Genomic DNA, 15,512 nt, shown 5'->3' on the forward strand with positions numbered 1-15,512 from the left:
TGAGCCCATCCATAGGTCACTGTGCCACCATGAATTGCTACCCAGGCCTTCCTATTTATTTCATACATGCATAATTAAATCTCCTCCACTACAGAGGATAGAGTCACGTTCCCCAAATAAATTAAATCCAGGCAAACATCAATTTACAGGAGGAACAAGCTGTCAAGGTGCTTTATTGAGATATATGAGCTGGAGGGGCCAGGCTAAATCAGTGAAGGAGGGAGGTGACAGTACACCTACCACCACCATCACCCTATTCCCCCAACCTACCGCTTGCTGAAACACAAGCCTGGTGTTCTTAACAGTGCTTATAATAGCTTTGTTTAAACAATGAACACTGTGACGAAAAAAAGATAGAATGATTGTCATTGTTCAGCCCAGACACTGCCCGGCTGAATAAATTTATCCTTTTGGTCCTGTTCAGCCCTTTCATGTAGACTGTGGTTCAAAATTAAATGATGCAGTGCTTGACTGAAACCATTCAGGAAGTTATTAAACTGAGTCACTGTGACAGTTAAATCACCTCAGAATACAATAGTCTAACTCAAAATGTCTGGGATGTGTGTTGCCGATAGGTATTTTTATTAGCTGCTTTGTCCTTGTTCTCTCCCTCCTCATCCTTATAGACGTGCAGAGCAGCATCCTGGCAACTCACTTAAATCCCTGTAATTACGTTCCACATTGTGAGTGCGTTTTGGCCCTGATAAGATTAAGATTCAGATGAAAAATGTTATGGCAGGTTTCTTTGCTCCACTCATTTACATCTCCCTCCCTCTTAGCGTTTTCTACAGCTCATCAGTGACCACTGGATTTAACCCTCTTAATTAAACCGCACCCTCTCAGCAATTAGGAGAAGACCTTGGATATATCAATTTGGATGAAACTTTAATTTCTTGGTCTCTGGTCTCTCCAGCTCTGTAACAAATCTCAGTGGAAATTCTGATAACAGACTCAGACCTTACTAGTGTACTGTAGGTGTGGTAATACTAGCACAACATACTCTGCGACCCAAATACACTCAACTCTGGTGTGCACCACTTAAGACTCATTTACATTTTGAATGATGCCTTTGCACATAAATAATAAAATACAGGACGCAAGAGAGAAAAGTGAATACTAACTGTGGAGGTTAGAGAAGGACAACCAGAGAGTTTTACAACTTCTCATCTTAAATGAAATGTTTCAAATGAGATGTAGGAAATAGGGGTTGCTTCCTAGTTGAATAGTCGACTTGTTGACTTTACTGCTTTGTGATGACACTTTAAGTTTGACGTCGACTATAGTTGCTGATCACATTTATGACATTAACAACATGGATGCCTCAGAGAAGACAACAAGTGAGGAGCCTGGTGGGGGGTCATTGCAGCAAACCAGTAGCGGTACACTAAATATGAAACCTATACCACTGTCACTTGTAAAGTATGCACATCCATTCTGAAATACAACAAAAGTTCAAGTGCCATGCATACTCTGAAAAGGCATCTGCTAATGCTAGCTGCTGAGGAATGATCCAAATCCTCTCAACAGCAGTCAATAAGCAACTTCATCAAATGCCCTGCTGTAATGCTGGTGAATTTCATTGTCAAAGATATTAGACCTTTACCTGCAGTACATGGAAAAGGCCTCAGAGACCTACTGCATTTTTTTGAACCTGGCTATGATGCCCCATTTTACAACATGCTGCAGAATACTATTAAACACCACTATATTCATGAACACTTAGGCAAGTGTTCAGGCTGTCAAACTACCTTAAAAAGGAGGTCCCCAGATCAGGTCTTGAACCGGAGTCTCCCAGATCATAGATAACTGTGCTGACTACTGAGCTAAAACTTTACTTATCACCTCATTGCAGACAGACCTCTACCTATTTATACACCCATAACACAGAGACAGCACACTGTGTGATGTGTAGGGAAGAATTTCAATGGCGATTATTGCTTTGTGCTTTTATTTATTGACTATTTTTTACAACCTAACTTTGTGTAAAGGAGAAGGGGAACAACAGGTTACAGATAGTCCCTTGGGAGTACTTTGCATGTGTCAGTAGCTCAGCTTTATCTCTGGCGAACAACCCCGACTCTGGGACTGATGTCCAAATTAGGAAATGTGCATCATGTAGCAGGTGGATGTGACTCCCCTCGTTGATACCTGCTGATAGACGTAACAGCAGAGCAGAGGAGAGAGACTGAGATAGTGATGTAACCGAAATGTAAGAAAAAAACCCACTATTTGTGCTTTGCCGAATGACATATTTGTATTCGGGCACACCCCTAGTTGTTATAGTGAACATGTTTGCAAACAGTTCCATCCTGAGGACATAGAGGAATATTGGTATTCATTTTGAGTTCTGTTTCTGGATGAATATGAGTCTAATATTTACCCTCTTTTCAGCTCTGTTTTTGGTCTCCGGCAACTTGGAAAAAATATCTGACTCTTTAGCTGCTAGCCACTGCCCAGCTAGTTGCTAATTTTGTCTGTGATTTGGTGCTTGGCACGAATAGCAAAAAACAAGTGCTTGCTGTGGCTGGAGACAACACAGATGAAAGTGGTGAGACTGAAACAAATCAGTAAAACAAAAACAATGAGCTGAAAGATGAAAAAATGCTCTATAGAGCTGAGGGGAGCTGCTGCGATGGCTGATCATTCTCTATGTGTTAGTCACAAAGAATGACTCACATTATGTATCATTTCATCCACTGATTAAAAAAAAAACAATTAGAGCAGCTTTAATGTTACTTAGCAGTTGAGAAGAAACTTTAATTTATCATTTATCATCCTTCAGTCTCTGCAGGACTTCTCCCTTTTTTGGTGAGAGCAGCATGTTACTTTTTGTTCAGTTCAGTTTGTATATTTGTCAAGACAAGTAATGCAAGTCTGTAAATACGTTTTTTTATGCACTTCTCTGTGTCACTGAAAGTATTTTTACACCTTTTTAATGCTTCTTCTTCTTTATTCCTTTTTCTCCTAGCCTTTCCATTTGCGGTACGCACACTTTTTTGGCACACTGAGTGCTCAGACTTGCATAAGCATTGAACATAATTTCAGCAGTGGGGTGTTTGGTCTTTGTCCAAATAGATAATTAACTGGAGATGCCATAGCACGCCACCCACCGTCTCCCTGTCACAACCATGCTGTGAGGAGATGCAGGCAAAGAAAACTGATCCATTTCTACCGGCAGGCCCCGATCTGTCTGGCATTGGTGACGAGAGGGATCTTGAGGGGTTCTTGAGCGTTTTTGTCAGAAAGCTTTTTGCTGGCTCGAGTTATTTATAGCAGCAGTTACCTTGCAGTTGATCAGCATATTTTATTTATGCTCACTGACTGACTGAGTGGCACTCCTGTCATAGCTGTATCCTTGTATCTGCAGTTCGGGTAATAATCATGTTTTAATTTAGGACAGCGAAAACTTGGTCATAAAAGCTAAAAATTAGGCAGATTTATTGTGCAAGAATTAGTGAAATATTCTATGCTGCTGTCATGGACAGAGGCATGGCCAAAAGATGGATTGGTTCACCATTAATCCATCTTTCCTCCAGTGCAGCAGTCCAGTTGGCTAAGAAGAGTAGTTCACACATCCTTTCCCCTAGTCATGTCCATCAGCTCCTCCTGGGGGATCCTTAGGCGTTCCCAGGTCAGATGGGATGTATGTAATCCCCCCGACGTGTTCTTGGTTTGCCACAGGGTTGTCCTACCACTTTTATGCAGAATATCTCCACAGTGAGGCATCCATGAGGAAACCTAATAAGATGGCAAAACCACCAATCCATTATTTATAATACATGCAAAGACATCACAGAGAAGAGTGTAGCAGTGCTTATCTAAAAATATAGAATAACTCATTTTTAATCAGAACCAACAATTGTCTCTCAGTACTATTTCCCTAGCCTTTCTGTGACACACAGTCTCAAGCCCATTGGTTCCAACTGAAAGCATAAAACTTTAAAAACTTCTCACAAATATATAGTTCCATTTTAAAAAAGGCTCAATAATTTCCTCAAACAGCTGAGCACTGTAGAGGAAATAACGCATTTGTTGGAGACTATTTTTTGTGGCTAGTTTCTCTTCCTGGCAAAACTACTAGACACCAACACACCCTTCTCTACTGCCGTGCAGTGTGTTCAGCCTCACAGGAGAGATGGTCAGTGGTATGCTCAGATTTTATAACTGAATTATGACCAAGACACACCCTTTTTATTTTTTATGTAATGAAGGAACATGTCACCCAGTGCAAAAGTGTTGCTCACTGATGTGTTTTTAATAGTTTTGGACAACAATGGAGCTCTATGGCACAGAGGAATAAGATATATCAGGCTATATCAGGCTATCAGGCTACACAGGCGATACTTGTTAGTAGATCATTAATTATTGGTTTTGGTCTTTCCATGACATTTGTTGACATTAAGAAAAAGTATAGAATGACCAGACTTCTCCAGAGTTTAGGCAATATCTTACTGTCATTACAAAATACGTGACATTCTCATCATGCATCATCATCATCAGACCTTACAGTCAGAGATTTTTCCTCCTGTCAGTCATAGTGTATTCCCACCTCAGGCCTATTTCCATGTGGCATGTATGCCAGGCTCCCACAGTGCTGTAACAACTACACCTCCAGACCAAGCCAAGACTCCCTTCTGTGTGTGTGTGTGTGTGTAAGATATGTGCTGTAGGGCAGGTGCCACATCATAAATGAATGTTTTTATATCGATTTTTTAAATTTGTTCACATGAATACTCATTTACTCTTTCTCAGGAATCTTTCTCATTTCATTATTATTATTTTTCTTCTTACCCAGCAAACCATTCTTTCCCTACTCCTTTACACCATTTAGTTTAATGTATAATGCTTTGTATACATCTTGTTGGAATGCAATGATTAAAAGGTGTAGACCAAAATATGCGGACATCATCATGGTATTTGCTATCTCCACAACTGATGACACTGTGGGAATGGTTCCATTCTCTGAGCTTAATTACATCAGAGAATGTGCATGAATTGGATGGATTTGTGCTGTGTGATGCCATAATACAAGTCATCTGTTGGCATATCAAAATTCAGCAAACTCTCATCAGATACAGACCTTTTAGATACAGCACCTGTTCATCAGAGTGAGACGCCTATCATTGATAAAACCTTTAATCAGAGACACACTGTTTAAGACAGACTGAAACCACAGATTGTGATTCTACAGCTTGAATCCACCAGCAAATGGAGTCAGCCAGGATGCTGCTGGACTGTGAGACAGAGGAGGCACTCCCTAAACAAGAAGAGGAGTTGAAGGCTCAAGTCCAAACTTACGAAGACAAGGACGAGGCGCTTGCTGCCAAGCTGGAGGACCAGAATAAAGAAATAGAGTCTCTTCACCAACAGGTGAAGGACACAGACAAGGCCCTCCAGAGTGCTAAGAGAGAGTGTGAGGCACTCCATCAAAGGATTAAGTACATGAATGGTATGGTGGCTCGAGAGGGTGCGATGAGATACCAGGACGAATCCAGGACGAGAAAAGGGCTTTACCGACAACTGAGTGAGGTAAAAAGGCAGTTGGAGGAAGAGAGGAGTTTGAAGAACAAGTTTATGGCAGCGGAGAAGAAAGCAAGGAACGAAGCAGAACGGTTGCAACAGCTCCAGAATGTCTTCAGCAATGTGAAGCCTGCTCAAGATGAGCCTGAAAAATTGGAAGCAGTGAGAGTTGACTACAGCAACAGCAGAAAAAAGTTCACTGCACAGATCAAGGAGGAACAAGACAAGAACATGGGTCTGCAACGAGAACTTGAGCTGATAAAAGTTTTATACAATGAGATCAAGCTCAAGTATGAAACTGAGCTCAAGTTTGAGAAAGAAAAAAATAACACTCTACAGAAAGAGCTGCAACAGGAGAGAAGATGTCATGGAGAAAGGATTTCAGCCGATCTGGAGCTTGTTAAAAAGCTGAGGACCAACAAGGATCATCTGCATCAGCAGAAGGAGGAGGAAATCCGAATCCTGCAGGAAGAGAGGGAGAGGTCATTTGCCAAAGAGTTTGAGGATCTCAAATCACAACTCAAAGAGCTGACTTTAACCAACCTCAAACTCACTGCCAACATCAAGGCAGAGGATGAGGACTCTCAGGACCTTCAGCAGAAAAATGCTGAGCTACAGGTGGTGCAGCGGGAAAAGGTGCCCCTCTGTGATTCGCAGGCCCTCAAGCTCCTGGAGGAGGTTGATGTCTCAGCAGAAAATCTCCCAACAAAAAATAAGAAGCCCTCGTTATGGAAAAGATTCCGCCACTTCGTGGGATTGAAGAGGAGAAAGAGGAAGAATCCAGAGTGTAACTAACATAGTATAGTATAGTTCAATAAAATGTCAATAAAATACTGAAGAAATAAATGTTCTACTTGTTTGATTTTGTTTATGTCTAGAATTGTTAAGTGGTCTTACAGCCAACGCTGAAAGCTCCAAACCTCTGTTATGTATCATGGTGATGGGGCAACCAGTTGGTTTACAATTTCAGAGTGAAATGGTTATTCATTTCTGTGTCTCTATGGGAGTATTCCTGTGTATTGAGATGTGTGTCCTCATGTGAATGGGAATAGGTGCCAAATATATTTTTTCCTGAAGTTGGCTGAAACATGGATTGGTATACAAACCCTACAAACTGGACAAACACTGTAACACTATAACCAAACTACTGCAAATTAGGGCCAGATTAATCTGCTTTTGGGCCCCTATTAACCATTAATATCCGGTTCTCCCCAACCTACTTTGCCCAAGAAACTAACCAGTTTTCCTCCACTACATTCTATTTGCACAATAGTACCCTGACCCTGTGTTTTCTGTGTGTAATGTTAGTTGGTGATTACACACACATTTATTTTAGAGAATATTCACCATCAAGCATAATATCAACTGAAATTAAAAAGGTATTAAAACTAGGTTTTGACACAGGGTCCCTCTACAAGACAGAGACTCAAAATTAGGACCAGACTAGTATCCAGCTTTGCCTGGTTGGTAATCTAGCCTTGCCACCGACTTTTGCACTTCATAACCATCTGTACTGTATATACATAGTGTAAATTATTCATATATACATATACATGTACAGTAAATTCTGTTTGATATTCAATGACTGATTCTTTACAGTTTTTAGCACTATCTACTTGACATGCATTAATGTACATTAATTATTACAGTGTATTACTATCATTGCACAGTGTACATATTAGAGTTAAAGTTATGGTCCTATATTTTGTCTCCAGTCTCAGTTTTTTATTATATTCAATTTTTCTATTTTCACATTCCATTTTGTGTATTTTGGTTATTGTATATAATTGCATTTTAATTGTACTTTACTTGTACTTTCTCACCTAGCTCATTTGTTTTTAGTGATGTGAAGTAACTGCTGTAACATTGCAGTTTCCCTTTTGGGACTGAGAAGGTACTCTACCTACCTACACACTCTTGGATCTGTACATTAGAAACTATTTAATCAAGCAACAAAGAAGTGCAGTCGACCATAAAGCACATTTGATCTGGAGACAACTACCATTAACTCACCACAATGGTTCATTGACTGGTGTTTCTGATGATTGGTCGCTACAGCTTCTACCTGAATCTGTTTTACATTTTATTAAAAATTTTAATCTTTTTCAAAAGTTTTGGTTGTTAATAGACAGGAAGTGTTCACTTTGCAGTGGTCTTGTCAGTTGGGTCAGATGGCTGGTTCACAGAGGCCATGCCAAGTGATGTATTTTGTGTCATTGTTTGAAATTACTCAGTGGTCCCAACCTATAAGGGACTGTTTCCTGCTCCAAGCTCTGACGCTCTCAGTTCCAGTGTTAAATGCAGCAAAGTCGGCTAAAGTTATTCATCATCAGGGGGAAGTCAGAAATATACACAAATCTATACTGTAATGTATTCCCATGCATGCTGCTCAAAGTAATCTCAGTCAGCGGCTCTTCTGACAGCAGCACAGCATCTCTTCATCTCCTCTTGTGCCCATGTGCATGCAGGCACAAGTGAAAGTGAGTTACTATGGTTACGGGGGCTCTCTGTGTGTGTGTCTCTGTCGCCCTTAAACTTTCTCATGATTCCCAATAATACATTTTTAGGTAACTTACTACCATTTTAGGCTACAGATTTCAATCACTGACCTCACAGATTTCAGTCATGTTAATTTGACAGGTCTGGTCATTTGCCTAATTTTATGAATTTTTCAGGTGTTACTCAGGATCTATTTGTGTAAAGTTGTAGAGCTGGCCTACATAGAGAAAGGTTAGTAAATTTATTGCAGCATTGCGACACTAAACAAGGCCACAGAGAGGGGTCAATTTACCACAAATAATACTAATTTATTATGAATAAAAATAAGTACTACTCATATACCCCCCTCCCATGGGAACAAATCTCACTCCAAGCTGAAGTTGAAAGTTGGCAGCCCTGTTATAACAGAGCTAATACCAGGATGCAAGCTTTTTATTTCTCTTTTCACATCACAAATAATAAACAACAGACATGAGCCTTGCAGGTAAAACATGCGACCCATGTAGCCGTTATATCAGTTTGGTGTGGGGGTGCTGCTCTGCAGGTGCGCTTGATTTGACTGTAACTGTGGTAACCAGGCAGAAATAAACCTCCTGAATTTGCACCCAAAATGCTGTCAAAACTTTCATTTACAATTTCCACTGCAGCCTCCATGATCATTGACCAGAAAAGAGGCAGAAAAAATAACCATCACTCTGACAAAACATTCACTTCGGAGTGAAAATCGAGGGACATCTGCAGAGTGAAACAGATGAAAGAGCACGAGGAATTAACAGATAGGTAATTAGATAGTTATAATTAGAATTAAAATAAGTTTTCTTTCAAATCAAACATCCCAATATATGAGTGGAAAGTATTGTTGCAACTGCATTTATTACCTTTTTTTTAACTCTAATGTAGCTTACCCATGTCATGTGATATGCTACTTAAGTACACTTTAAAAACAAATATTACAGGGACCACTATAGAAAATTGTAGATGAACAATTAATATCCAGGAATTCTCATTATAGACACTACCACTGACTATCTCTGTAACAGATTGCACACAATTTCACACATTGACCACACACGGTCCAGCCATATACTAGGTTTTGACCTAGTCTTATCAATCAAAACTGAAGTATTTCCCTTACCCAAACCAGGTCATTTTTGTGCCTAATCCTAACCAGACACACAGGATAAAATGTATGTATTTTGTGATTTGTAATGATTTTGGAAGGAACAGATAAATTATGTTGATAACTGCTAATAGGGGCGTCACATCAGAAAACATTTCCTTGTGTCATTGTGAAGTACATTTACAAATTACACATTTTGTCATTTAATTTGGAGGACTTGTTTGGTCACCCACAGTATGGCCCAAGTGGCAACCTCCGGGGCTGAAAAATGAACCCAATGCGGAAGTGCCAAAAACCTGCATTCTATCTAAAGGCCATCAGGGGGCAACTCCACTGGCTGCAAAAAGAAGTCCGATTGTATGGAAGTCTATGAGAAAATGACCCTACTTCTGTCTTGATTTATTACTTCAGTAAACTGTTTCCTAATGAGTTTATGGTCTCAATTGCTAGTTTCAAGTCTTCTTCAATTCAGCATGATGTTCATTTTGTAAAAAATGGCCCCATTTAGAGTAAAATAGATGATGAAGCAGCGTATGCTTTAGGGTGTGGCTACGTTGTGATTGACAAGTCGCCACCATGGTGACAACGTTGCTTACATAATGTAACCATTGCATATAGGCGTAGCTGCTGCTATTTCACAGTGTGTTTTCAGTTCACTAAAGTTAATTGTAATATTGTGGTCACCTAAAAAAGCCTTGTTCAGCGTTCGGTTGACCCATCAATGAGTCGGATGATCAGTTTTTCCGGTGAGTACATTTTGTTTTAACAGTTTTAGGCCTGTTTTTCACTAGCGAAAATTAGCATTAGCATTATAATTATCACTTTTAACCATAGATTGTAATTGCACTGTGCTAACCAAGCTATGGTCAGCCGCATCCTCTCATCCAAATATGGTCACTTCTGGCTCCAAAAATCAAACACGGCAACGGCCAAATCCAAGATGGCAATGGTCAAATTGCTACACTCAAGGCTTCAGAACGGCAGTTTGCAAACCAATGGATGATGTCACGGTGACTACGTCCATACTTTTTACAGTCTATGGTATGGCCATACATTTGAGGTGTGATTTAAGACATTTTCATTTACACTTAGCCAAATATATGTGTAGCTGTTGGTCTGATTACAATCCGTTATTGCAATCCGTCTTGCATTTCCGGCAACATGCAAAAATGATCGGCCCTACTCCAGTCCAGAGGGTGATAGTAATGCACCTGAATCTGTTTGGTACCAGCCAAAAACACCAGAATAAAAATGACTGGTACACTTTAGCAGTTTAATTACAACAATAACAGTTTAGCCAACAAACAACCTTCCATAAATTCATGGATGAATAATAATAATGGACTAAGAACAAGTTGAAAGTTTAATTGTTTTCACAGGCTCTCACTCACACTGCTCCCTCACCCATACAAATCAAATCTCCCTTACCCACAGATCATTCAGCAGTTGAATTGATGAGGGATCAGATAAACGCCAGCTCAGTGCGCCCTCTGTATGATCGCACGTGTTGAAATTCCTGGAGCCGCTTTTCTCCATGTCTCAAGCAACTGGGAGATGGACAGCTGATTTCAGTGTAATTTCAGCGTGACTTCAGCTGACATTATCACAGGTTCAGACCCTCTAGAGGCTTTGTCCACAGAGCACTTACTGACATATGAAAAGTAAAGATTACATTTGCGTCTTGGAAAGACAGAGGGATTTACACCTCATTAACATCTGGCTAGAATGCATCTTGGGATCGGATTTCAGTCCATCTTGAATGCTTCTTGGATACATTTAAACTTGGCTTTTTAGAGATAGAATTGTTATCTAATAAGTGATAGACTTTGTGAAAATGGGTAATATGATTTCCCCATGGGTGCTCACAATTACCTGTGGGTACCTTAGCTCCTGAACACCCAAGTAATCAGTGCCTATGCGTGTGGTTGTGTGGTCGTGCATATCTGTCCCCGAAACGTTAAGAGAACTGGGTCATCAGAAAAGAACAAAATAGCAGAGAAACGTTTTGAGTAATGAGTGAAGACGAGGAGGGATCAAAGAAAGTTCTGGAAAAGGAAATGAAAATCATTTTAAAGAGAAAAAGGAGAGTGCTGGAAGGCCTTCAAGTGTCTGCTTTGCCAAGTAAAGTAATATTTCTTTCCCTCAGGCTCTCTCTTACCTACATCAGAAAAAAAGATACCTTGCCAAGTGAAAAGGTGTTTTTTTCTGATCACACAGACGTGGTTCGTGGGTTCATCTCTTCTTTCTGTTTTTATCTTTGATGTATTCCACGCCAAGGTCTGCTGTAAGGGGCAAAACAATTTCTTCCCTGTCACTATTCGTGACTAAGACCATATGCTGACTAGAAATAGCTTGTCATTCCCCACAGGTGCCAGGTACTTTTTGCAGTACTGGTTATGTCCTTAAATTGATGTAGTCTTCATGTGTGTACTCTTTATCCAGCTGGCTGGAAGCAATGTGTTTTTTAAATGTCAGCTTACTTTAACTTTGCTTTACTGTAATCTTGTGCGTGTTCACACACACTATTGTTCTTGGCTGGTTATGTTATTTTGCCGAATGTCCCCTGGTTATAATTGATTCTGTTGTCTTTCAGAAGTTTTTCCCAGCAAACTTTAATTGAATATCGGTTTTTATCAGTCTCACTATCCCTGTGCATCAGGTAGAAAGTCACATAAGATATGTTTGCATATGTTTTCCTGGAAGATATATTTTAAAACCCCTAAAACACTACAGAATTATTTTGACAAACTACAAGACATTCTCATCACAACATGGATTATTACATAATGAATTGACATACAGATCAATCAAACAAAACTGACAGCCGATGCAGGTGTATTGCCATCATCAGCCTGACGTCGCTTCAGATGAAAGGACCTAAAAAGTTGGACATTTTACAAAATAAGCTTAAAATAATCTTCAGAAAGAACTGTAAAGAGGAGATAACAGCATTAATCAGCAAGAAGAGAAGAGGAAATAGCTAACTGTCAACTGCTAACTGGTAGCAACATTCTAAAGGAGCAACTGCACTGGGGAAGAAGAAGAGTTATTCTGTGAAGACAAGAACAGAAATTAAGGGGTCCTTGTTGGTGGTAGTCTTTCTCTCTCCATGAGCAGGTTTGATGTTGGGGCGACTGATATTTGAGGTGGCCTCTCCTAGTTCCGACTATGCAATGTCTTTGTCCATGTCTATGCCTACATCTGAGTCATCGTGTGGAGTGCAAGGGAAATATGTCTATTATCATGAGAAATACTGGCTGGGAGCTAAATCAGCTGAGTGAAATTAGTCTGCTACACTGAGTGGACCCAAATGAGACCATGGAGTTGTGCCAGAGAGGAAACGTTGAAAGCGGTGTGACAGGATGTGGAAGTGGGGCAAGCGCAGAGGAGTGCAAGCTAGGCTAACTGCTAACCCATACAAATCGGCAGTTCCAAAAATCATGCTGGCTAATGTTCGCTCTCTGGACAGCAAAATTGATTATATAACTGGTCAGTGCTGGTCAGTTGTTGACTTGCAAGGGCTGTCTACATCAAGCTCAGACATGTACTTTCTATCTAAATGCACTTTAACGCAGTGTGCTGTTATTAATTATTTGTTCTTTATTGTTTTGTTTTTTCTCTTGAGATTGTCTTGATGTTTTTACCATTTTTAAAGGAATTTTAAATATATATCTTTATACTTTCTCTTGTAGTTGCAATGCTGTGAGTTGGGAGGAACAGTATTTAATTTTGTTGTTTGCGCAAGTACACAAGAACATGACAATAATCTAAATCTTGAAATCTCATTCTACTTATTTTGCATTTGTCATTATAGTGTTCAGGTTTTGGTAATCAGTGAAAACAATACAATCGTATATATACATTTAGATTTGTTTTGCTGTAATTTTAAACCAGTGGTACCATAAAGCAAACTAAAAAGACGAAAGTCATTAATGTTTGAGATTTTCTTAGAAATACAGGACAGGTTGACAATTTTTCAGGTCTATCTTAAAATAATAGTCAGGTGTCCATATGAACATTGCTTGCTGTAAACATCCCTGCTATTCATACTTCCTTTCTAATGCACTTCAAATGTAAATGATGGGTAACAAATCCACAGAGCTTGTTCTGTGTAAAAATGTACTCCAAAGTTTATTTGATGCTAATATGAAGCTTCAGCAGGATGAATTAGAAAAATCAAGTGGATCTTCCAGAGTTACAGTCTTTTTAGTATGAAATATTGTTTGTTTATTGCTATATCCCTCTACTGCAGCTCAGCAAGGAAACACTGAGTTTGTTCCCCATCACTTACAGTACATTGAAAGTGCATTAGAATGGGATCTTTGTATGAACAGGAAGAATGTTTACAGCAGGCTAAACCTTTTTCAATGTTCATCGGGACACCTGACTATTGTTTTTCGACAGACTTCAAAAATTGTCAACATACCTTTTCATATAAAGTGCAAGAAGGCTGTTAGAATTAGATCTAGTGTGGCTCTGTTCTGGGTAAGCAGTGGGAAACCCTGTTCTGTATCTCCCTCCGTCACTCTTTCCATTACTACGCCCTATACTTCACAGTAGCCACAAAAGGAGGTCAGACTGCCATTAGAGATGTATTTCCATTTCCTCACATCCAGCCAACACCTCCAGAACAGCACCTCTCTAACCCTTCAGTTAGCATGTATACTATACAGTCCGTCAGTCATTTATTAATCAGTAAATCAATCTAATTAGCAAAAAGAACACAACTGTGATATTAGATTACAATCAAGAGGTCATGGCTAGTCTTTCTTAATTGACTCTATCCTAAAATAGCTGAGGTATGCAAGAAGCTGAGCCTGAGCCAAGTCTTCAAATTCTCACAAACAACACCAGCTTTCCATGTCAGGACATAAATTACAGCTCCTTGCTCCTTTTTATCCACCTTACACTTGATGCACCCAGCAAGTTGCCATTAACTATTTCCTTGAGTGTAATGAGGGTAAAAAGCATGGCAGGGATTGCACCACTCACTGATGAGCGGGTTCCTCGGTATTTCACAGCCCCTCCTCGATGCTCAACCTCAGGCCTACCGGCCATTTATTATTAAAAGAAAGCTAATAGCTGCTCGCTGGGTTTTGGGTCTAACCTAGATAGGATGGTGTCTCAGCCAGTGCTCTGTCCAGACTGTTCACTTTGGATCTGAGATGACACCATGCATATTATATAAGACAATAGCAATGTGGATGCTGCTCTGAAAACAGATTGTAATGTGTCCCTGTCTGATAAAATCCAGACTCAATATCTGACCTTAAAATGTACCATTGTTGAGTTCAAGTAATTGTATTTTAATTGTAAATTACGCAGATTCGTGTGCCATATGAGTCCATGGGAAAGCTAGCAATTGACTAATGGTGTGCCAGTCAGTTTTAAAAATCAATAAAATAATAACCATAGTGAAAAAAACTGATGGTAATAACACTACCAACAATTATTATCATTACCGTCACTGCCTTTTCAAGTGGGTACTGTGGACACAGTGCTCCTGTCTTATTAGCTCTTTCAGTTTGCTACAGGAGGGCACCCCTTTACTGACAAACAGAAGCAGAGAGACTACAGCAGGAGCAGTGAAGCAAGCTTGTGGATAGAATATTACCAGCTCAAATATAGGTTGCCTGTAGCTATCATGACCACGGCTCGCTATGCTAACATTAACTAAGCAACCTTCTGAAGTGCAGTTTGCAGGTGCTGAGATGTATCGTTGAGTGAGGAGGGAGCATGCATTTTATGTAACAGAGGAAGATGAAAAGCTGCTGCCTTAACATTATGCACATTGCGTAGGTGTTATTCCTTGTGGGTCAGCTTGAGCTCTATCTGTGTTAAAGGGGTTCATTTCAGCAATTCTAGCATCACCCAACTAATGGAAAAGAACAAGAACAAGAAGGTATTTATTGTAGTTGACTAGTAGTAGTGGTGGTAGTGGTGTGCAGATGGGGAATTAGTGTACACCACTGTTAGGTACTTTGCACATTTACTAATGTTTCTTTTAAGAAGTCTAGAGTGCACCACTAACACACAACAGTGCCTACTCTGACTACTTGCAGTACTTAATGTGAGCAATGACAATGTTAACATGCTGATAGCGGGTATATTTACCATGATTACTGTCTTATTTTAGGGTATCAGCATGCTAACGTTTGCTAACTAGCACTAAGCATAAAGTACAGCTGAGGTGAAAATTTTGACACAATGATAGTGTTATGAAAAAACAGGTGATCACCAAAGTCAGTTAAATCAGGAAAGACACAAATTAACATGAATGCAGAAGTTTTATTTGATAGACATTGGTATTGACCCTGTCGACTAGATATATTTATTGAGATAGAGCCCTATAAAGAGCAGCCAATCACAGATC

At 39.7% G+C, this 15,512-nt stretch overlaps 2 protein-coding genes across 6 annotated transcripts in view; both read left to right on the top strand.

Annotated features, from left to right (window-relative positions):
* LOC121893948 (copine-9-like) overlaps positions 1-15,512 on the top strand; it is a 165,554-nt gene that overhangs the window by 75,044 nt on the left and 74,998 nt on the right. The window lies entirely within an intron of this gene.
* On the top strand, positions 4,837-6,323 carry LOC121893949 (golgin subfamily A member 6-like protein 4). The gene has a single exon (XM_042406167.1). The coding sequence runs from the start codon at positions 5,209-5,211 to the stop codon at positions 6,313-6,315; it is 1,107 nt and encodes a 368-aa protein (XP_042262101.1). The 5' UTR covers positions 4,837-5,208; the 3' UTR covers positions 6,316-6,323.

This window comes from Thunnus maccoyii, chromosome 3 (genome assembly GCF_910596095.1).
Source record: "Thunnus maccoyii chromosome 3, fThuMac1.1, whole genome shotgun sequence".
In the NCBI taxonomy this organism is placed as follows: domain Eukaryota; kingdom Metazoa; phylum Chordata; class Actinopteri; order Scombriformes; family Scombridae; genus Thunnus; species Thunnus maccoyii.

Excerpts from the sequence above, each read along its gene's own strand:
- LOC121893949 (XM_042406167.1), top strand. The coding sequence starts at position 5,209 with ATGGAGTCAGCCAGGATGCTGCTGGACTGTGAGACAGAGGAGGCACTC.